The following is a 22,658-nucleotide window of genomic DNA, read 5'->3' on the forward strand; positions in this document are numbered from 1 at the left end:
ATATAATTGAGCTTAAACTGGCCTGAGGCATCCTATGATGTACTAATGATTGTCATTTCAGATATTTTGGGGAATAACTTGGAGACACTCCGCACAGTTAATGTTGAAAGAAATGGAAATATTATTTATACCTGGAAGGTAAGTAAAGAAAGAGAGACAAGACTTTAAGAAATGGTCTACTTGATGCTATGTGTGCTTTACTGGAAGTCACGCTGAATACAAATGGGCATTGCACTCAAGTAAGACTTGGTGTGCAAACAATAAGTGTGTCCATCCCTTCATTTAATCTAAACTTTAATTTTGTGCTGAAATGAGAGATCTTATCATTACAAAACTGATTAATTTATAATGCTGACTTCATATCCCACTTCATTCATAATCAGTGAAGTGCTTCTATTTAGCACATTTTGGACTGCAGGCTTACCCAGGAACTGGCCGCATTGAAACCAGTGGGATTTAATTTGAACAAACTCACCGTATTTTTCGCTCCATAAGACGTACCTGACCAAAAGACACACCTAATTTTTTAGAGGAGGAAAGGGGGAAAGCCCTGGTTTTTTGGGATCAGCTCACAGTTGTGCAGCTTCTTTTGCAAAGGGGGAAAGCTCCTTTTTTTGAGGATCAGCTCAAAGTTGTGCAGCTTCTTTTGCAAATGGGAAAAGCCTCATTTTTTGGGGGGGGGGTCAGCTCACAGTTGTGCAGCTTTTCGGCAAAGGGGGAAAGTTCCATTTTTGAGGATCAGCTCAAAGTTGTTGAGCTTACCTTGCAAAGGGAAAAATCCTGTTTTTATGGGGTTCAACTCACAGTTCTGCAGCTTCTTTAGGAAAGGAAAGGGAGCCATTTCTACAGTTTCCAGACAGATAATCTAATCAGCCAGTCACGTGTTGCTGGGGAAACAAACAGCCTCTGTCTGCAGAACATTCAACAATGGAGGCTGGTCAAGGGGCCGGGGGCCGGGGCCGGGAAGGGAGCTAGCATCCCTTATCTCCCTCCTGATCTCTTGCAGTCAGCTGCTGAGCGGGTTCCTTTCAACACCCTCTTTCTAGCCTTTAGCTCTTTCTAAGAAAAAAGAAAAAAGCACAATCTGCTTTTCGCCCCTGGGCAATTCGGCTCCAGGGACCAGGCATTTGCTCCATAAGATGCACAGACATTTCCTCTTACTTTTTAGGAGGAAAAAGTGTGTCTTATGGAGCGAAAAATACACTACATTGAATTGGACTGTGAGTGTTTGAATCCTTGGTTACATTAGCTGTCCTCCTATCTTGCCTTTCACCACCAAGATGCTCCCGGAAGTGCACCACTGTGCTTATCAGACACTTCCATCGGGACAACCAATTATCTGTAATCCCTCCTAAAATCTGGTCCTATTTATTTAACAATTTATACAACTATATTTCCTTGTTTGCTATCAGCTGCTCCTCAGAAGCATTGGACTGGATGGTCTCTAGTATCAAATGCCTCTGAGAGGTTCAGAAGAGTCGGCAGGGTGGCATTCCCTCCGCCCATCAGTGGACAACTTTTGTAAACTGTGACAGCTGAAGCACTTTCATTTCTGAACAAAGACTGGTCTTACCCAAATTTTCCTGGAACTGTCCCACCACTGATCATTGGGTCATGCAAATGTGTTTTCCATCTGGCTTGAAAGCAGTACATGTGAAAAGGTTCTAGGAGTCTTGGTAGACCACAAACTTGACATGAGTCAACAGTGTGATGCAGCAGCTAAAAAAGCCAATGAAATTCTGGGCTGCATCAATAGGAGTATAGCATCTAGATCAGGCATCCCCAAACTTCGGCCCTCCAGATGTTTTGGACTACAATTCCCATCTTCCCCAACCACTGGTCCTGTTAGCTAGGGATCATGGGAGTTGTAGGCCAAAACATCTGGAGGGCCGCAGTTTGGGGATGTCTGATGTAGATCAAGGGAAGTAATAGTACCACTGTATTCTGCTCTGGTCAGACCTCACCTGGAGCACCACAGTTCAAGAAGGATACTGACAAGCTGGAACATGCCCAGAGGAGGGCAACCAAAATGGTCAAAGGCCTGGAAACGATGCCTTATGAGGAACGGCTTAGGGAGCTGGGTATGTTTAGCCTGGAGAAGAGAAGGTTAAGGGGTGATATGATAGCCATGTTCAAATATATAAAAGGATGTCATATAGAGGAGGAAGAAAGGTTGTTTTCTGCTGCTCCAGAGAAGCAGACACAGAGCAATGGATTCAAGCTACAAGAAAGAAGATTCCACCTAAACATTAGGAAGAACTTCCTGACAGTAAGAGCTGTTCAACAGTGAAATTTGTTGCCAAAGAATGTGGTGGAGTCTCCTTCTTTGGAGGTCTTTAAGCAGAGGCTTGACAGGCCTATGTCAAGAATGCTTTGATGGTGTTTCCTGCTTGGCAGGGGGTTGGACTGGATGGCCCTTGTGGTCTCTTCCAACTCTATGATTCTAAGAAGTTAAGTAGGTGAAGGATTATCACCACTTTTATCTCAGAGATGGGCTACCTGTGGCCCTAGGACCACACACAGTTCTTGGTCTAATATCACCTCCCTGCTCCCTGTAGGTGATCAGTTCAGGCTTTTGGCGAGAGCAACAGATTCCTCTCCCTGGCTGTCTGCTGGGCAGGAAGGAAGAATGGAAAGGAAGAGAACAAGGACTCCTGGCTGTGGCCTTTCTGATTTCTGGCATCTGCCCCATTCAGCACTGACATTACCTGCAAGGAAAAAAAGCTTCACCTCCCTTCATGACAGGGGAAAATGTAACCATGTATTTCAGGCTCTTGAAGATAGGGACCAGGGCCAGTGAAATTTGGACAATTGATGATAAATGTTTATATTATTTCAGGTGGTACTGAATGTTTTTAAAATGTTCTTTTCTCATGGTTAAATCACTTCCCTTGCAGGGGAATCAGGGGCACACCTATATTGGATTGTATGAGCCTGGTAGTCAAAAGAACCAGGTAAGAGCTTCATCCACCATATAGAATAGGGAGTGTTATTGAGCTTGACTGTGTCCAAAATAAAGGCTTTTGCAATTGCTACAATAAAACCAACAAGCGTAAAATCTATTAACAGATAATTATATATATATATATATATATATATATATATATATATATATATATATATACATACCGTGTTTCTCATATTATAAGACATGTCTTATATTTATTTTTTCCTCAAAAAAACACACTATGGCTTATTTTCAAGGGATGTCTTATTTTTTTCCTCCTCCTCCTGCCGCGGCCGGCATTGCTGCTGCGCCTATCACTATGTCTTATTTTCGGGGTATGGCTTATATTCCTTGAATGCTTAAAAATCCTGCTATGGCTTATTTTATGGGTATGTCTTAAAATATGAGAAACAGGATATATATATATATATATATATATATATATATATATATATATATACACACACACACACACACACATTTATAAAATGATGAATATGAAGATTGACATATCGTTATAAATCAGCAGTATTGACCTCTCCAGAATCATAGAAGAAAAAGGGTTTGGCCAAGATCATGACACTAAAGGGAAGAAGCTTAGCAGACCTTCTAGATGGGGTAGGATTTAAAGATGCAATGCAGCCTTCGGGTAAATCATCCTGTTATTAGCAGCCTCATAAGGAACCTCCTTAGGGGCTGATTTGACTCAGGATCTTAATTGGCACAGTGAGGTTCACATGGCAGAAGTAATTCCCCTTATGAATTGGGGCTTGGGTTTGAATCAGTTATGGCAGGAAAATGCAGTGAGTGGCAAATGTTCTGGTATTACATGTTACTGTATCTGGCTTTCTTCAATGTATATAGGAATGGGTTCATTCTGTGACACCTACAATTTTTATACCACCCTCGGGTGCAGGTCCATGCAGGTGATATTGCAGGTCAGGGTGTGAGATATTCGGAGACACCTTTTCTCCAAAAGGGACTCAGTTCCCCAACACAGATGCAATTGAGAAAGGTCTCCCTGGGCACTGCTGCCACCCAGGAGCCAAGGCAGGTCCAGCAAAACCATCATATCACAAACCCGTATAATCAGGGAGAGAATGTGTAGCTAAACTCATATCCCTAAAACGGCTCATAATCTCCTGTACCTCCACGTGACTCCTTCTTGGATTGAACCATCATCCTGTTACCATATTTAGTCACAGTGATTCACAGTCAAAATAAGATCCAGAATTAGAGGGAAAGCTGGGGGAAATTGGCATCTATTATAACTTTTGAGAACTTTCAGAATAAATAACTTGAACAAAACATGACCAGTAGATAAGATGTGCATGTATTGATTGGTCTAGCATAATAGGTAAGAGAGCTTTCTTCTCTACACCTCCATAGCACAAAATTACTTGGTTTTGAGGGTATGGACTTTAAGGAACCTAGTTTCAAGGTGATTGCTTTGGTCAATTGTGTGGAGACTAAAGTGTGTGAATGTAAAGAACAAGAAGAAAGAGAGAACTGAATGTAGTTAAGATATGTTGTTGTTTAGTCGTTTAGTCGTGTCCGACTCTTCGTGACCCCATGGACCATAGCACGCCAGGCACTCCTGTCTTCCACTGCCTCCCACAGTTTGGTCAAACTCATGTTCATAGCTTCGAGAACACTGTCCAACCATCTCGTCCTCTGTCATCCCCTTCTCCTAGTGCCCTCCATCTTTCCCAACATCAAGGTCTTTTCCAAGGATTCTTCTCTTCTCATGAGGTGGCCAAAGTATTGGAGCCTCAGCTTCACGATCTGTCCTTCCAGTGAGCACTCAGGGCTGATTTCCTTAAGAATGGATAGGTTTGATCTTCTTGCAGTCCATGGGACTCTCAAGAGTCTCCTCCAGCACCATAATTCAAAAGCATCATCCTTCTTTATGGTCCAGCTCTCACTTCCATACATCTCTCACTTTAAGATAAGTTAAGATATACTTGCTCATAAAATATCCAAACATTTCCCCCCAATAGCACTTATATACTTTTGAAAAGGACTTACACATGATCAGCTGCTCTGTCAACAATGAGAAGACACTGCTGGGTAAGTTCCTTCCTGTTGCTTTCTCATTAAAGTTATGTTCTGCACAGTGTTAGAAACTCAGATAAATAAGCTATGTGACAAATGGCACCTAAAATCTAGGTTGCAGTCACCACAATGGAATATCTATTTGCCAGGGGTTGTACGGTAGTAGATGACCCTCGGGATCCCTTCCAACGCTACAATTCTATCATCTCAACTGCATTGTTTGACAGGAGGGGGTCTAACAACAATTCACTTGCCCCAGTATGCAAGAAAGAGAAACACACTCAGTGGAAATGGAAATGGTATTAACTATGAACTAAGGGGGAGGTTTTTAAACTGGTCGCTAACTTGGCCCCAGAAATCTTCACATAGTTGCAATTGGACCCACGGCAGTAGCAAAACGCACCTGGCTAATTTCTAAGACTGGTTCTGTATGAAGACTCATGGTATCTTGTTAACTTGTACCATCGATCCTTTAAGTGTTGCAGTATAATCTAAGTTACGCCATTTTTAATGCAGGCTTTGGCATGTTGGTACGCAGTGTGGTGAGGTTTCACATTTGTGCACTTAAGCATAGTTTAGTGCAACATGAATGAGCAGGAATGAGTCTTGGGCTCCTATTCTCCCCTTGTTCCTCCAAGCCCAGGAGGAGGAGTTTGGAAACATGTGGTTCCACATTTGTTTACCCGCCAGATTGTTACACTGGCCAGTTCAATCAAGCCAACTTCAAACCACACTATTGAAGTTGGCTTGTTTAAAACAAACATAGTTAGAATTAAGCACAGTTATGGTCTGGTCAACACAGAATGCTGCCATTAAGCAGAAGCAAAAACCAAAGCTTCTGAATTTCTCCTAGTCCTGCAGGAGGAGGAGGGGGAAGCACTCAATTCCAAGGTTTTCCTTATCTTGTTTCTTCTCATGCTCATGATGCTAAACTATGGTTTTAGTATGATGAGCACGCATGAGTATTCGTTTTTAAATATGAGCTAACCACCATGCATTTTTATTATAGCATTGCTTTAAAGTAATATAAACATAGTAGGAATACAATTGCGTTAGAGAGGCCACATTCCCTAGGGCTGTAGCCATATCCCTTGAAAGTCTTGTTAATTTACCTCAGACAAACATTGTGGGAATTCAATATTTGACGCTTACAATTTCTATATATTTGTTGTTATTAGCGGTCAGTTTTCTCCAGTCAACAACAGAAGAAAGAGCAAATCTCTCGTTCCCCCCAGGTACTTAAAACATTGATGCACCTTTAAATGGATGTTGGATATGATTTACAAACAGCAGACTAATATTATGTTAATTCTGCTTTCATCCCAGTGTCTAAATGTCTGACCTTGCTGATTGAAATTCACCCAGTAAATAATGTGAAAGTTCTAAAGGCTGTGGACAGCTGGATCAGAGTGCAGGTCAGTAATATTTGCAAACTTTTCATGATTAGGCGTGTATTAACAGCTGTTAGGATTGTTTTCTGTGCCAAAGTGACATAAAGCCTGCTTTCTATCTTAAATATAATTTAACGGTAACAATACCATTCTCTCAATTAGACTATGCAGTACACCTTTAGCCAGCTGTCTAGCTTCAATACAGCAAGCCTGTTATCTCTGAACAATTTCCTTTTACAGTTTGTTTATCCAGTTGCAGAGACAATTACTTCTCCAGCAAGCCACCTCTTGCTCATTTCAGAAGATAAATGTAAGTACTTAAATTTAAAAAGCATTTTGATAAAATGTGCTCATCATTTGGAAGCAAAATATCCATTGAATTCTTTGATGGTCTGTGTTGTCTCTACTGCATAAAAAGTCAAAAGAATGACATTGTTTTTCAATTTTAAGATATTGAAAAAATCGACATCAAAGTTGTCAGAGAAGGAGACAGTGTGGTAAGAAGCTTAATCCACTCCTTTTTAATTCTTTTGTTCCAGTGGAATTGGTTGGGTTGATATTTTTATGGACTGTCATTGTGTAATATAGATGAGGTCAGCAACTAGATGGCCAAATTCAGCCCCCAGCTGGAGTACAAGTTGGCAAGATCTTGCCATTAATCTATTTTGGTGACTCTATTTTGGCTGTCCTCCTAAATTAGCTGCAGGATTGTTCAGGTCAGGTGTTTTTTCTACATGGTGGGGATGGTCAGAAAGAAACATTACCTGCATTCTGATCTAAACTGCACATGTTGAGGTTCTACTGTAGAAGTGAGTGTTTCCTGAACAGGTCTCTAGTTACTGCAGTGTATTTGATTTGACACACATTGTTTCACTCTTTCACTGATTTTCTGTCCCTTCTAGATGATAGAAAATGCAAGCCAGCTTTCAAGACAAAGCATTGTTGACGATATCGTTTGGGCCCAGTGGGATATGCTGGAGCAAACACTATTTTACATTGCCTCAAAGGTTGAAAATATGCACTTTTTGTTGCTTTGGTTACGCACTTGCATGCTATTTATTCAGTGAAAATCTTACATATTAAAATAGTAGCACTGATAATAAGAAAGATAGAAATGTGTTTTGAAATATACCTCAAAATTAGACTTTCATGCCATCTGCTCTTTATGCCCTGGTACTTAATTAAGTAGGGGGGGGGATGTGATTACCCACTGGACACGGAACGGGATCCTGTATAATAATAATAATAATAATAATAATAATAATAATAATAATAATAATAGATAATTTATTTATACCCCGCCCATCTGGCTGGGCTTCCCCTGCCACTCTGGGCGGCTTCCAACAAACTTTTAAATACATCAAATTACTGAGTTAAATATTGGGAATCTAGTGGTGAGAGTAGATTCTTGAGTGAGTAAGTGTTGATTTTGCAAAATGTAGCAGAAGCTTCTCCGCTAAATGTCTACATTTCCATGTTCATTTCTGGGGTGAACACAAGCGGAGTCTTCAGCCATGGAATGAATTGCATTTTCTACCAGAAGGTATTAGCAATCAAAAGACTGCAGGCCACAGCTCAGGACAATTGATTACGAAAGAGAGTGATTAATATTCAGTTTGTGATGAAAGTAAAAGAACAGTTACAGAGACAGTATTCAAACTGGATTGGCAGCTACGGGGTGAAAACTACAAAGTGGTAGAGGCTGGATGGATTCAGTGCCAAGAGTTCTGAGGAGAGGTCAGCAGGACCCAGCAAGACATATGTGGCTGAATCAGATTAGGGTGGAAAGTTGGACTATAAACAGCTCTTTCTACCAGCAGCGTGACTTGATGGAGGAACTGGAGAAGCAAAGAGGCAGAAACAGGGTATGAAAGAGGAAGCTGGAGGGCAGAGAGTAACTCTCTTACAGCAAAGGCAGGGCGAAATAACTTTTCTTCTTTAGGGGAGAACTAAAAAGCCCTTTAGGTCTGTGATGGTGAAGTGAGGACTAGCAGAGTCACACAGGTCTCCAAAGCCTGATGTTATACAAGGCTTCTGCAGTTGAAGGCAGTACTACTTCTGAATACTAGTTGCTGGAAACTGCAGCAAGCTTGGATCCTGTTTGCGGGTTTCCTGCAGGCATCTGGTTGGCTGTGGTGGGAACTCTTCTTATGTTCTTAGAGGATTGTAACGTGAGACAACAGGCTATGCTTTCCTCTGGTCCTTAATTAAACTGAATACAAAATGACAAAAAGATGGAGGGGGGGAGAGAGAGCACTGGAGAGCAAAGGAGGCAGGGAGAGGGGCCATGCTGACTTGGGGTGGAGAGATCCCATGAAGACTGATGTTTTGGGGGAAAGAACCTCCCTGCGGGAGAGAATAATAGACTCATGGAATTATAGAGTTGTAAGGGGACTCGAGGGTCATCTAGTCCAGCCCCCTGCAATCCAGGAGTTGCCGCTAAAGCATCCATGGCAGGTGGCCACCCAGCCTCTTCTTAAAGACCTCCCCATGAAGGAGAGTCCACAAACTCCTGAGGGGGGACCGTTCTACTGTCAAACAACTCTTACTGTCTTAAAGTTCTTCCTGAGAGGTTTAAACCCAATGAAGAGTGAGGAAAATACTAGATTCATTAGATAAGATATTCATGTTTCCCACCACAGTGCAGAGGTATGTGGTGTGCAGACAGATTGCAGTGTGCATATATTTGCATTGGGTCATGTCAGTGAGTGCTGATCTGCCATGGGCACAGAGCTTATTCCACGGGGGCTTTGAGTAGGTCATATCACGATGTAGGTTGGAGGTCAAGTAGAAAGAGAGGCACTTGTATGTTCTGGAAGTCTCATACTGGTGTGTGTGTGTGTGAAATATATACACATAGACATACACACATTGAAAATAGCCAGCAAGTCCACTATTGCTCTAAATCAGGCATCCCCAAACTTTGGCTCTCCAGATGTTTTGGACTACAATTCCCATCTTCCCCGACCACTGGTCCTGTTAGCTAGGGATCATGGGAGTTGTAGGCCAAAACATCTGGAGGTCAACAGTTTGGGGATGCCTGCTCTAAATTGAGGATAGCCAATACAAGCTTCAAGTTCAACTACATCTGCATATTAGAACTTGAAAGGCACCATGGAGATTTCTAACTAGTGCGCTATGGCCAAGCTTAAACTGACAGTGAGTCTGAGTTCCTTGGTAACAAGCTTGTAAAAAATGTCATTTTCCTGAAAGTAAAAAAAAACACACTAACACCAGATGTGTACCCAGGTGTGCAGATTAGGGTGCCCAGCTGTCACAGCCTGGCATCTTTTTTTCAAATAATTCAGAACTGCTGATCTAGCTATGAGGCCACATTTAATAAGGACTTGCAGGAGAGGTATACTTTTGTGGTGGTTTTTGCTGTTGTTGTTAATAGAGTCCCTAGTACCAACTGTTAAAAACTGTGCAGGGCAAATGTACTTAACCCTACTGAAATGTTGTTGCAAATTGTAGACTGTAATTTAAAACTAAAACACACACACAGCTACTCTGAGTTTTTAAGAGCCGCTCTGAAATGAGAATAGTGTTTGCAGTTTTTCTACCATGTCTGTGCCAAAAGGCAATGGGAAGCAGCTTGATACCCACAAAAGGTTTCCTCTTATGAAACTGCAAACAATGTTTTATGGTAAGCAAAACCATAAGTATTTGCAGACAGAAGGTAGACAGTCTGGGGGAGGCAGGAAGGAAGTATCAAAGCTGTGTTGTGGTGAATTTTTTGTGCTTTCTTTCTGAATTGCTTCAGGGCACATATGTTCAAAGAAGGGTCATATATTTTAAGGATGGAGAGCTTTTAAGGGCAGAATTGGATGTTACAAGGTCAAACACAGCTCTAATGCGTTTTCTTCTTCTCTCACAAATTGGACTCTAAAGCTAGCAATGAGCCTGGCTGTAAGGAGTGGGAGTGTAGGGAGATGCATTAGCAGGGGGAAACTATGGGTTCAAGAGCAGAGGACAGAATTATTCTCCCCATGCATGCATTCCCATTGACTTAGCCAGCATCAGTTCATGCTTTGCCAAGATAATGTCCAATTCTTCCCCAGTGGTTTAAATGTATGCCATTAAAGTCTCTCTTTGTTGTAGGAATCAAGGGACACACTATATTGCATCCAGTTTTATCCTGATAAAAACTTCAAACTAATAGTAAGTTCTATTAAGCTTTTATTTGTTCAATTCAGAATACAAACATTCTGTTGATCTAGACTGCAATCGTAGCCTTATTTACCTTGAAGTAAAGCCCATTAAATTCAGTAGGACTTACTCCTGAATAGACATGGTTAGGATTGTGCTGTTTAAATAGTCCGCAAAAGGCCTCTAGTCTATGAAAAGTTCATCCTTTTGGTTTCTTAATTTCGCTGTCAGCTTTGCCATTTATGCAGAGTCCATTACTTAGTGCCTTTTTTGTTTTTCAAACAGCTTGAAACACCTTTGGATATCAACTTGGATGACATAGGATTAAAGTGAGTTTGGGTGGAGTACCTTTCTCGCCGTTTTCCTCAGAGCTATTTAGAATTGAATTAAACAATATCTCAGCTTCATGTGCTACTGCACATACATCTCTGCACTCCAAACCAGTTGTAAAATCATTTCCTGCCAAGGAGGTGTTGCCGTTGGGATTGGAAGCTGAATTCTAGAGGGGTGGGGTGCTCTTTTAGAGCTGTAGCGACACACTATTCAATGTAGATAGTGATTCCAGATTCATTTCTGCATCTTGATATCCTATGTGTGTTTATGAATTGGTTTTCTGTTTGGCAAGCCTAAAAGCAGCCAGTGATTGTTCCGTGCTTCCCTCAATGCGGCAACAACTTAGTTCTTTTTGAATTTTCCTGCATATATATACAAAGATGCAAGAATTGATGAAGATGACTCCATCTCCTGAAGATTCAATTCAGACATAACGGTGTCATTATGAGGAAGAGTCCAAGCAAAGCACTGAGTTCATGTGCTTAATAAAATGCAACAAGCTATGCCTTGTGTAAACAATGGCTTGCCAGCCGACCAGGTTTCCAAACAATTATGGAATTGTATTTGGAATCCTAGTGTAATGGTAAACTGTGGTTTGCACAAGCCATAGCCTGTCACATTCAGACAAAGCAGCAAACTATGGTTTGCTGCAGACTAGAAGCAGAAGCTTGCAGTCTCCTATTGTGTGCCAAGGGGAAGAAGACTCCCTGCAGCTTAGTCTTATAATAACAAATTTGTCTGAGGGCTGCCAGTGTCTTAACAGGCTGCAGATTGATCTTGGCAAGGCTTCAAAGATGTCACTATTTTGAATAAAGAAGCAACTTCATGTTTCTGTTCCTAGATCTGTGAATTTGGATTTTAACTGTTCTCAAGACCAAGAGATGGTATCTAAACCTTTGAATATTCAAGTTTTTACCAGTGAAACAGGTAATGTATACATATGACTCAGACTTGTGAGCCTAATTTACCAAAACCTTTGAGTTTTACTTGCAGCTTAATTCTTTCTATCCTTTCACCATCATACAGTAAACTTATCCCCTTTAGGTATTTATTGTAGTTGAATACAAATGCCAGAAAAGTCATGCATCAACCTAGCATTTGTTGTGAGCAACATGCATATTTTAATTACTGTTCTTCTGTACTTAAGTTGGGACACGCTCTGTTCTCTATCACTCCTTCCATGAAACTTGCTGAGAAGAGCATGTCTGCATCACGAATCATGTAAGGCACAAATGATATATTCAGATCAGTACCTGAGCTCAAGAGTGGTGTAACGAAACAGCTCTTGCATTTCAAAGTAATATATTATCTGTATGTTATTTATCTGCTTTTTTATTTCTTTTGGTAACGTAAAGGGTGGTTGATGATTACTGTGTTTTGCCTTGATGCAGACATGAAAAGCAAACCTTTTTTTCAGAGATGTAATCACCCTGTCTCTCAATTGAATTCATTCTACTTCCACTACTGGCAGAAAATTTTACCCGAACTCCCAGAATGTAATACCAGTACTTCAGGTTTAAGGATGAACTTGTTTGAGGCCGCACTACATTATGATATAATATATGAACATATATGTCTTAGAGCTTTGAGCCACAATTATCCAACATGCATACAGGGCTTTTTAAAGGAAGTACCTCTGATATTCGCACCTTAAGTGCGCAATATCACATGTGTTTGCCCTCTGAAGTGTTACAGGTGTGTGAGAGATGGCTACAACACATTTTGGGTGGGCTGGAAAAACTGAAATGAAATATCCTCTGTAGCTTCCAGTGTAATACAGCTGCAAGTGACTTAAGTACTGTATTTTTCCTTGTATAAGACTAGGTTTTTTCACTAAAAAATTATGTCAAAAATTTGGGGGCATCTTATACATGGATACATTTCCCCCCATTTTCTTAAATTGGAGTCCCCAAAAAATAGGGGGTGCCTTATACATGGGGGCATCTTATAGATGGAAAAATATGGTATTTAACAAGTTGCTTTTTTCAGGGAGTTTGAGAGAAGGCACAGCTGTTCCTCCCAGGAAGCTTGAATGTTACTTGAGTAAACAACAAAATGCATAGTTCAGAGAGGAAAGGTTAGAGCTACCATGTTTTTGAGCACAAGGGGTCAATCTGTTTGAGATGTGTTTGAGATTTCTTTCCTTCAGCTTCTAGGACCAAAAGAGTTTGGGGAGCCGAAGAAATGGATCTAGTCCAAGTACCATTCTGTTTTCTTTTAAATCTGCAATGGAAAAGTCATTCATATTGTTAACTAAACCACCACAGGGAGATTACTCACAGATATGCATGTAGCCATGGAAGTATCATTCCTCACTGGGCTTTAATCACTTCATTTTTCTAATATTTAAGTGGACATTTTTTATAGTTGCAATTTCATGTGGAACACACTTTCTTCTTTTTCTAGGATGTCTCTGCATATGCTGCAACCTTGTTCCTGTTAGTCCTGAAGAAGTAACATACTCCGTGTCCTTTTTACATAAAGGTATGTTTATAGTGCACTCCTGTGCATGTCTGCTTAGACGCAAACCCAACTGAGTTCAGTGAGGCTTCTCCAGGTATGTGTGGATAGGATGGTAGCCTAGTGCATCTTGTCCAAACTTCTTCATTCCATTACAGGATTTGTATTTATTTTAATCTCTGTCCCCTTAAGCCTCCTTACCCCTTTGACACTTGCTTTTGTTTCATATCCAAATTTTCAAAAGCAAATATATGTAGTTTCAATTAGTTATTTTTGTAAAGAATAGATAGTGAAAGCACCAAAGGAAAGAACCATTTAATAAAACTATATGGAAAATATCTTCTTGAATTCATTGTTTTTGATGATGTAAAATATAAGAATTCAAATTCAAAAGTACTCTCTGCCCATCTTAGAAATACAAATGTATGTAATTTGCCCATCATAGAATTTTGCATTGTCTAAGCTATATTTTTACAGCATTAATATTATGGTTTGCAAGAGGACTTTGGAATTTGCCTGCTTGAAATTTATTGTACTTAATTATTTAAACAAAACTTTTTGGGGTTTTGCTTAGTAAATTTTATTCAAGGCTTGCTCTTGACTTCCTTGATTCATAAATGGGAACCACATTCCCCCAGACACAATCACCTAAATATCTGCACTTCAGTGAATAAACCAGAGGATTTTATCCAATGCTGCACAAATGGAGTCTTGTTTGCGCAATGGAACTTCCCTTCTTTGCCTCTGCTGCATTTGTGCTCCCAGTATCTCCTCTCGAGGGCCCCTCAACCCTTTTGAGGGTGCAAGGAAGAGGGGCTGCAGGGGAGAGGAGTTTTTGTGCAAGCGGAACAGCAACACCAGACACAACCCAAGAAGATTCAGTTAATAATAATTTGCAGCTCAAAGTTGAACTTTGTGATGCAAGTGGAAGCGGAAGAGTTGGTTCTGTAATGTTACACACACTTATCTGAGAGAAATGACCAGTGAATTCAGTAGGCCTCATTTCTTACGGTAGTACAGTAGATATGCATAGGCTGCAAAGCATGTAATCCACAACTTCCTCTGGGGCAGATTTCTATTGTGTAAGAAGCTTCTAGCAAAGGGGTGGGTAACCTTTCAGGCTGTATCACCACCACCACTTCCTCCTCATATAGTGGTCCAGATCTGGTGATCACTCATTGGGTACCAGCCCATCCTAGGGCTGTGTTCAGGAGTAACTTCTCTGCTGTGAGGTGAGGCAGTGGTGTCTTTCTGATGCTGAATTAAGATGTTTTGGTCGGAGCTCTGGTACAGTTCTCAAAATAGGACCTCCCTCCCTTCCTAAAGGTACACATGAAATCAAGTACCACAAAGTAAGTCTTGTGGTTTCTTAAAGACTAACAAATTGATCATGGCACAAGTTTTCGTGGAACAGAAGAAATACTCCTGAGCATGTGCAGATGGGGCAATAGAGTTAGGCTCTCACATGACAAGTTTGTTGAATTACACCCTTCTCCCATCACAGCACGCAGAGGTGTGCATGTTCACACACAGAGGGGCATATGTGCAATATTGGGAATGGCAGAGATGCAAATGAAAGAAAATTTCAAATTTAAGGTGGAAACCTAGCTGAGGTGGAACTTTCCAATTTCTATTTTTTTATTATTTGTTCAGAAATAGTTGTATAAAACTGACTTCGTGTCTGTGGTATACCAAAACACCCCCCTCTTAATCCGTTGCAGGTTATAGTAAAATGTACACTATTACTCTGGAAAGAGGGGATTCCTCAGAAGTGAAAGATCTTACTTTTTTAAATCTTGGTAAGTTTCTAACTTCCTCTTTCTCCTCCAGTACTTCCCTTGATTACATACAATTATGATCAAAAATCCTTAAGTGGTTTTTTTATTGTGAAAAGTGGAAATGCACATACTGTATTTTCCCTCCTTTGTCTTACATGAGTCTGTTACGCTTTCCCAAGATGATTGCTAAATTAGCAAATCTTTCTGTATTGACCTTCATTTCATTTGGCATTAGCAAGTAGCTTTAGTTGTCTACAGTCATGAGACCATAGCATGCTTGGGGGGGGGGGGGAATGAGAATAACCAGGCTGCTTATTTCCTGTGACACAGCCTGCATAAATCTTGCTGTCTTGTGTATTGTGCCTCTGAGACACAGGAGTGGTTCTTGCTGGCAAAGGAAGCTAGACTGGGAGTTATGTAGTTGGCACACATACAGGATACAAGTATTCTGGTTTTAATGAGATTAAGCAAACTTAGAATATTGTTACAAAAGTTGGATGCCTCCCTCTCTTTCTGCCAAGCAGTGGCAAGAGCCCATCGGGTTCTAGGTACTCACTTAGGGTCTATGGTCCTTTGGAGAATTGAGACATGGCAGAGGCTGTCGTAGCTTTAAAAATATACAGTGGTACCTCTGGATATGCACACCTCTGGTTGCGTATCCTTCAGGATGCGAATACGGCAAACCCGGAAGTATTTTCCCGAGTTTCACTGCGTGTGCATGCGCAAAACAGACACCTCCAGTTGCAAATTCCTCGGGATCCGACCGGAGCTCTGGAATGGATCCTGTGCACAACCGGAGGTACCGCTGTAGTTTATTCACCTATTTACACGTTCAGGCTGCATGGAGGGAGTCCAGATCTTACACCATAGTTATTTCAAGAGGGGCTTGCATTATTATTATTATTATTATTATTATTATTATTATTATTATTATTATTATTATTATATTTGTATACCACCCTATACCTGCAGCAGTGCAGTCATCTTTCAGCCAGCCTGCCCAATATGGCTGCTTTCTTCCTGCTGCTTCTTCCCAGAACCCCTTGCTACCAGACACACAGTTACCCAGGCAACCTTCCAAACCCCTGTCTCCTGAAAGTGGGGAAAGCACTTCTCTTGCATTGCCAATGGCCCTCAATGGCCTTTCATTGTTTCTTAATGGCCCTAGCTTGGCCAGGTCGTTTTTGCATAAGCTAGCCCAGGAATTCCTCTGCAGCTTGTATTCTCCCTGCAGATCCCAAATAATACAAATCCTATCATTTATTAATGTATAGGGTTTAGGGGGTCCCCCCTCTAAATCTAAATCTATAACAATATTTTGAATACAATAGTTCTGAATAACTCATCTATCAAATAAACCTAAGCTGTAAGGATAACTAAGTGCTCAAAATTAACAAGTCTCTCCTGTTCCCCCCCCCAAACGTACGTATGTTTGGTTGTTGTGAAAACAACTACAGACTATTATGTGGCTGTCTACTTACCTGGACACTTCCTGCATCTTCTCAACACTCGGCATCCTGACCTGATGTGCTATAACTTCTTTCTAACAGGTACAGTGGATTATTTAACAATTAGTTCTGCAGCAGCTTCTCTGAATAGAGAGTCCTTCTGTGTCCTTCAGGTGTCTCTACAGAAATGAAACCCACATGAACAATGCAAAATGGAAAGAACAATGAACTTAAAAAAAATTAAAAGGAAAACCTCAAGCTCTCTAACCCAGGCATCCCCAAACTGCGGCCCTCCAGATGTTTTGGCCTACAACTCCCATGATCCCTAGCTAACAGGACCAGTGGTCAGGTATGATGGGAATTGTAGTCCAAAACATCTGGAGGGCCGAAGTTTGGGGATGCCTGCTCTAACCAGTGTGTACTGTCAAGCTCTTTCCCAATTTTCTGCACTGGCTCTTTAATGATGACATTTCGGGCAAATTGGCTAAGATGCCATTTCCACCACTATGTAGGCTACTCAATGCACAGACAGATTATGCCCCGAGGGCATCTTCCACCAGCATATTTTCACCGCATGTTCCTTGGAGATAAATGGGAGTTTGCACAGGAGAGCATCATGCACTGCGCAATTGAGCAGCCCCCATTAATTTCAAAAAGGGGTTTTGTATGAGAACTACTGAGTTTGACCTTGCAATAATTTGGAAGCAGTGTCTGGGCAGAAATTGCTGAAATGTCTGTGAAAATTCAGACGTATGGCAACCCGTGTTGGATTTTGGCGAATTTCCAAACACAAAAAAAACCCAAAAAACTTTGGCTAAGTTTTACTTTTTGAAATAAGGCAACCGTAGCTTATTCCCAGATAGAATTGTGTCTAGAATTGCAGCCTCAGTGTTTTATCTTCTCATTTTTACTGCATGTTTGCATGGTTCTAGTTTTTCTTTTACCTGCTCCCACCCACCAAATATAAAACAAAAACACGAATGTGATCCTACCTTTTCCTCTTCCAACTGTGAGACAAGCTAGATAGCTTATGTGGGATATTTTCTCCCACTTTGGAAACATGACCCCATAGGAAGGTTTGAATGGGTTTATGACGAGAGGGGAGCTTTAGGTGTTTCCATGTTGACATCCTGACAAAAATTACCCCCCTACCTCCCACAAAACTGCTATACCCCCTGAGGGGGGCTGTATTTGGTGCTGTGGGTTAAACGGCTGAGCCTAGGGCTTGCTGATCAGAAGGTTGGCGGTTCGAATCCCTGTGACGGGGTGAGCTCCCATTGCTCGGTCCCAGCTCCTGCCAACCTAGCAGTTCGAAAGCATGTCAAAAATGCAAGTAGATAAATAGGAACCCCTACAGCGGGAAGGTAAACGGTGTTTCCATGTGCTGCTCTGGTTCGCCAGAAGCGGCTTAGTCATGCTGGACACATGACCTGGAAATTATACGCCGGCTCCCTCGGCCAATAGAGCGAGATGAGTGCCACAACCCCAGAGTCAGTCACGACTGGACCTGATGGTCAGGGGCCCTTTACCTTTACCTTTATGTCAGGTTTTAAATCCTTTTTTGTTTGTTATTTGCTTCCCTGAACTTCTCCGGGAGTAAGAGTGGGATATCAATTTAAGAAATAAATATGTAATACCAAGCCATATAGTTGTTAGATTGGGTGGGTGGGTGGGGAATGAGCATCCTCCATTGCCCTCCCTTCAAATCTGGTGAGCCCTTCATTAGTTTAATGGAAATACCGTTCATCGTGTGTCTCATCAGTGCCGGCTTTCTTTGATCACGTAGCACAGGAGCCACAGCTTGCAAAAGCTTTTAGAATAAAGCCAAAAAACGAGATGTGGGAGGTTCCTTTTCTGCCTTGATTCGCGTTTTCAGTCACTTAAAGGCAAAAGCATTGCAGCCCTTCTGAGAAATGCCGCCAAACTTACTCACCTGAAAAGCACACTGTACGGTATATACCAGAAATGAGTCATAATTTCTGGAGGGCTTGTTCCTCATGGAGATTTCGTTGGGGCTCGAGGGGATTTGTATATTTCAGTGTGCTGTGTGAAATGTAAACTACTTCTCTGCAACCCTGTGTTATTCAGGTGGGAATGCAAAAATCAATAGCTTGCACACGAATGCCCTCCTTTCCCCTCTCAAGTCGATGGTCTTGGATCGCAGCACAGGAAGCATATTTACCGTTGCAATAAACAGGCAGGCCTTGCTGCAGTTTCTGCGGAACAGCAAGTTGGATAACGACAGACTGGCAACACTTCACTGTTTACTTCTGCATATTGGAAGCACTAAGGAATTGGAAACCCAGGTGGGAAAAGGATTCATTTTTTTCATGCAGCACAAAGGTAGATGCCATTTTGTGTGTAAAACATAACAGCACAAGTTCCTTTCGTTAAGCAAATAGTTGCTAAAGCCATGTGTTCCATCCAATATTGGCGTTAAAAATAGGCTGCAGTCTGAAAGTAGTAGCCCATATATATATATGTAGGAATTTTAACCCAGCTCCTACAGAAGTTTAGACGACAGTAAGATTCAGATGATTCAAGCCAATCCGAATGGCGGGAGGAAGAAGCTTTGTTACTTGTAGGTTACGTGGAAGGTGGCGTATGTTTAGTCTTGACTCAGGAAAGCAAAGCACAGAGATTTAAAGTCCTTATATTTTTACTGTAAACCAGGCATCCCCAAACTTCGGCCCTCCAGATGTTTTGGACTACAATTCCCATCTTCCCCAACCACTGGTCCTCTTAGCTAGGGATCATGGGAGTTGTAGGCCAAAACATCTGGAGGGCCGCAGTTTGGGGATGCCTGCTGTAAACCTTCACACCTCAAGCTATGCTGACCATTTTATATTCTTGTTTTCACAGATTATCCAGTGGATTATGGAGAACACAGCCACTTGTTTTACTTTTGACCCCATACAGGAACTTATCATTGGTAGGTGTTTCTGGGACTGGTGTCAGACTGGAAGCAGGGGCATAGCTGGGGGGGGGGGAATCTGTACACATGAGTTTGTTTGCCTAAAAATTCAGAGGTCATGAATCGTTAGAGGAGAAGCCCATGGAGGGGGGAATTTAAGTCAGGCTGACTGGCTGACTAGCCCAAGGTCACTCAGAGAGCTTCATGGCTGAGAGGGAATTTGAACCATGGTCTCCCAGGGCCTAGTCCAACTAGTACATCTTTCTGAGAAGCCCAAGGAAACCGATGCTGATTCTTCATATCTGATATATTCTTTGAACTCCTGATATTTTTTGGAACAATTGCAGGAAATATGTTGACTTGGAAGTTGCCAAAAGCCTTCATTGAAATGTTCTCTCAATTTTCTCAGCTTCTTTGTACAGGAGAATGTGTCTGAAGGCCAGCAAACTGGATAGCGTTTTACCATATACACCACTGCTGCACTGGAATGAGGTAAGACAAATGCAGAATTGAAGAAGTTACCCTTTCTCTTAAGCTAGGATTTAATTAAGAGTCTGTAATCGCTCCTCTTTAACATGGCCCCATAATTGGAACCTGGGGGTGGTATCAGGCTGTCACTGTTTCCGTGTGGGATTCAGTCACAGACCAGCAAATTTAGGTTGTGCAGTTAGAGAGGATGTGTCACTCTTGCACAACAAACCCAGGGCCAAAATGGGACTTCCCAAAGTTACGGGAAAATGCACTGAAAAATGTGAGGTAACAGTTGGTTGACGCAAGTTGTCTAACCTCCCTGCAGTTTTTGTGCAAACAAATTGGGATGAATACTCAATAAACAGGTTGTCTTGAAGCAACCTTGAGCACTGAAGAGAAGAATATTCCCCTATTTTTTCATAGCCTGCTATCCAAGTCTGCAGGGGAAGTTGGTGCCACATCCCTAGCCTAGATTAAGATCTTGTGTTCTTGTATTTGTAGGATATCCCTGGAATTGTATGCAGAACACACATTATCTCACTACCTGTGTTAAAGGTATGTTTGCATAAGAGACACTTGCTAGCAGGATAGTGAGTTGCATGTTTGTGATTTTCAGAAATACTTATGTAGATTTATCTGTATGTGTAATTTATCATATTTTACAAAATTGCCACTAGGGGACACTATTGTTCCACATTGTTTTTCAACAATTCTATCAAATACTGTAGCATACAGTCATACCTCAGGTTAAGTACGCTTCAGGTTGAGTACTTTCATGTTAAGTTCTCCGCGGACACGGAAGTGTTATCTCCGGGTTCCGCCACGCACACATGCGCAGAAGCACTCTATCAGTGCTTTGCGCACACGCACTATCGCCGCTTGAGTTAAGTACTTTTCAGGGTGTGAATGGCACCCCGGAACCACTTAAGTACTTAACCCGAGGTACCACTGTAAATGTTAATTTTTTTCATCTACAATACTGTCTTATTTATTTTATAGTATAGTACATTGATTATTGCCTTCATTTTATGGATCAATGGTCTCATTAGACAGTAAAATTTGTGTTAAATTGCTGTTTTAGGGGGTGTTTTTCATTGCCTGGATTGGATTAATCCACTTTCCATTACTTTCAATGGGAAAGTTCATTTCAGGTTAAGTACGCTTCAGGTGAAGTACAGACTTCCGGAACCAATTAAGTTCTTAACCTGAGGTACCTGCATACTCCGAGACTGAATGGTGCACTAAATGCCTTAAGCATCTGGATTTTGAAATGATTCCAACATTTACTGTTTTTCATGGAGTAATATCGGAATTCCACACCACCATGGATTTTATATGGCAGATGTTTAAGCAGGAGCAGGCAGGATTCAAGGACTCGTTTGATTTCTTATTTCCTTCAGAATTCATGTGGATGTTTCATTCAACATAATTGTTTTACGTTGTACTGATGTGAAAACTTTGAGCATGTGTTAAAATTACAAGCAAGATCACTGCCAAATATTTCAGTATGCAACTATATTGTTGAAGTTAATATCTGAAGATATAGTATAACCAAACCTACTCTCAAGATTCCCCATCTTCAGGAGAAAAATTGCATGTATTTTGTTTCAGTGTATAAACATTTTGAGGCTGTGCAACAGGTTAATGTCTGGGTGATAAAAAAATTCTCTATCACTCACTTTAAAGCTCTTTGCGTACCAAAGCTAGACTCTGCATGTCTCATTATCTCATTTGCTTAACTTTTGTTTATAGGAGGAAATAACTTCTCTGCTATCTCTTGCTTTCTCTCTCTTAAGGTACAGAAGTGCAAAGGCTTCTGGGAAAAGCTAGGTTCAAGCTTGGAATGCTCCAGGTGTTTTGACCCACACATGTGTTTCAACAGCAAGCTGCTTAGGCTGGAACGGGATAAACTGCTTTCAGATGAGGTAAATGGATCTCAGTAATGAATATTATGGTTCAGACTTTCCATTTTGTCACAGCCTGTTTATCTGTATGCTGTGTTTCTCATACCGTAAGTATATTGTGCTCAAAGTGGTTCATAGGATATATAGAGTATAGTAACCACAATTATAATACATTACTCTATAACAATAAGTGCAACAATTGCAGTTAATTTAAAAACATATCAGGAGATTAAATGAATGTAATAGACCACAAAACAATATCCAATATCAATGTTATAATCACATTAAGCAGTTCATTTAGTAGTTAATAATTGAAAGACCTAACAGTATGATACCTCAACGACATCAAGCTAACAGAAAAAGAGGATAAGATTAAACAAAATAGCCACAAAACACTTTAGAGAACTCAGATGTGTAAATGAATTTGCATATTGATTAAACCACATGACAATTTTTATCTGAATTGCTTGCTGGTAGAAGTAATTTTGCAATATATGATTGCTGTATTAGAGAAATAACACATTTTTGCACACTCACTCATTTCTCTTTAACTAAGAGATTTTGAGAACGTGACTGTGGGCACACCGTTTTGATATTGGTAATTGGTTTTGTGTTCGTGAAGAAAGGTTTGTCCTACAGTAAAGAAATAACTGGGCCTTGCTGTGGATTCACACGTTCACTGGTAATTTTAAATACTCATTTAGACATCTCTTTGTCTAATTCCATTTCAATACTCCTTTTATCTTCCATCCAGACGGGTGTGATTAAGCCTGGGGTGACCAATGTAGGCTGTGCATTTTGTACACGT

General features: G+C 41.0%; 1 protein-coding gene across 4 annotated transcripts in view; it reads left to right on the forward strand.

The window, feature by feature from the left end:
• The window catches only part of GSAP (gamma-secretase activating protein), a 47,459-nt gene that overhangs the window by 7,520 nt on the left and 17,281 nt on the right, over positions 1-22,658 (forward strand). For 2 of the 4 annotated variants that reach the window (XM_035126594.3, XM_088652129.1), the window contains exons 2-20: positions 62-138; positions 2,898-2,954; positions 4,948-5,017; positions 6,181-6,237; positions 6,329-6,417; positions 6,634-6,703; positions 6,844-6,890; positions 7,296-7,400; positions 10,495-10,554; positions 10,828-10,871; positions 11,717-11,802; positions 13,282-13,359; positions 15,057-15,134; positions 16,571-16,663; positions 18,650-18,867; positions 19,424-19,493; positions 19,885-19,967; positions 20,448-20,501; positions 21,743-21,871. In XM_035126594.3, coding sequence (XP_034982485.1) covers positions 62-138; positions 2,898-2,954; positions 4,948-5,017; positions 6,181-6,237; positions 6,329-6,417; positions 6,634-6,703; positions 6,844-6,890; positions 7,296-7,400; positions 10,495-10,554; positions 10,828-10,871; positions 11,717-11,802; positions 13,282-13,359; positions 15,057-15,134; positions 16,571-16,663; positions 18,650-18,867; positions 19,424-19,493; positions 19,885-19,967; positions 20,448-20,501; positions 21,743-21,871 — 1,565 coding nt within the window. Of the gene's footprint in view, positions 1-61; positions 139-2,558; positions 2,955-4,947; positions 5,018-6,180; positions 6,238-6,328; positions 6,418-6,633; positions 6,704-6,843; positions 6,891-7,295; positions 7,401-10,494; positions 10,555-10,827; positions 10,872-11,716; positions 11,803-13,281; positions 13,360-15,056; positions 15,135-16,570; positions 16,664-18,649; positions 18,868-19,423; positions 19,494-19,884; positions 19,968-20,447; positions 20,502-21,742; positions 21,872-22,658 lie in introns of all 4 variants that reach the window. The other 2 variants (XM_088652130.1, XM_088652128.1) reach the window with 2 other exon arrangements.

This window comes from Zootoca vivipara, chromosome 9 (assembly GCF_965207765.1).
Source record: "Zootoca vivipara chromosome 9, rZooViv2.hap1.1, whole genome shotgun sequence".
NCBI classification, from domain to species: Eukaryota; Metazoa; Chordata; class Lepidosauria; order Squamata; family Lacertidae; genus Zootoca; species Zootoca vivipara.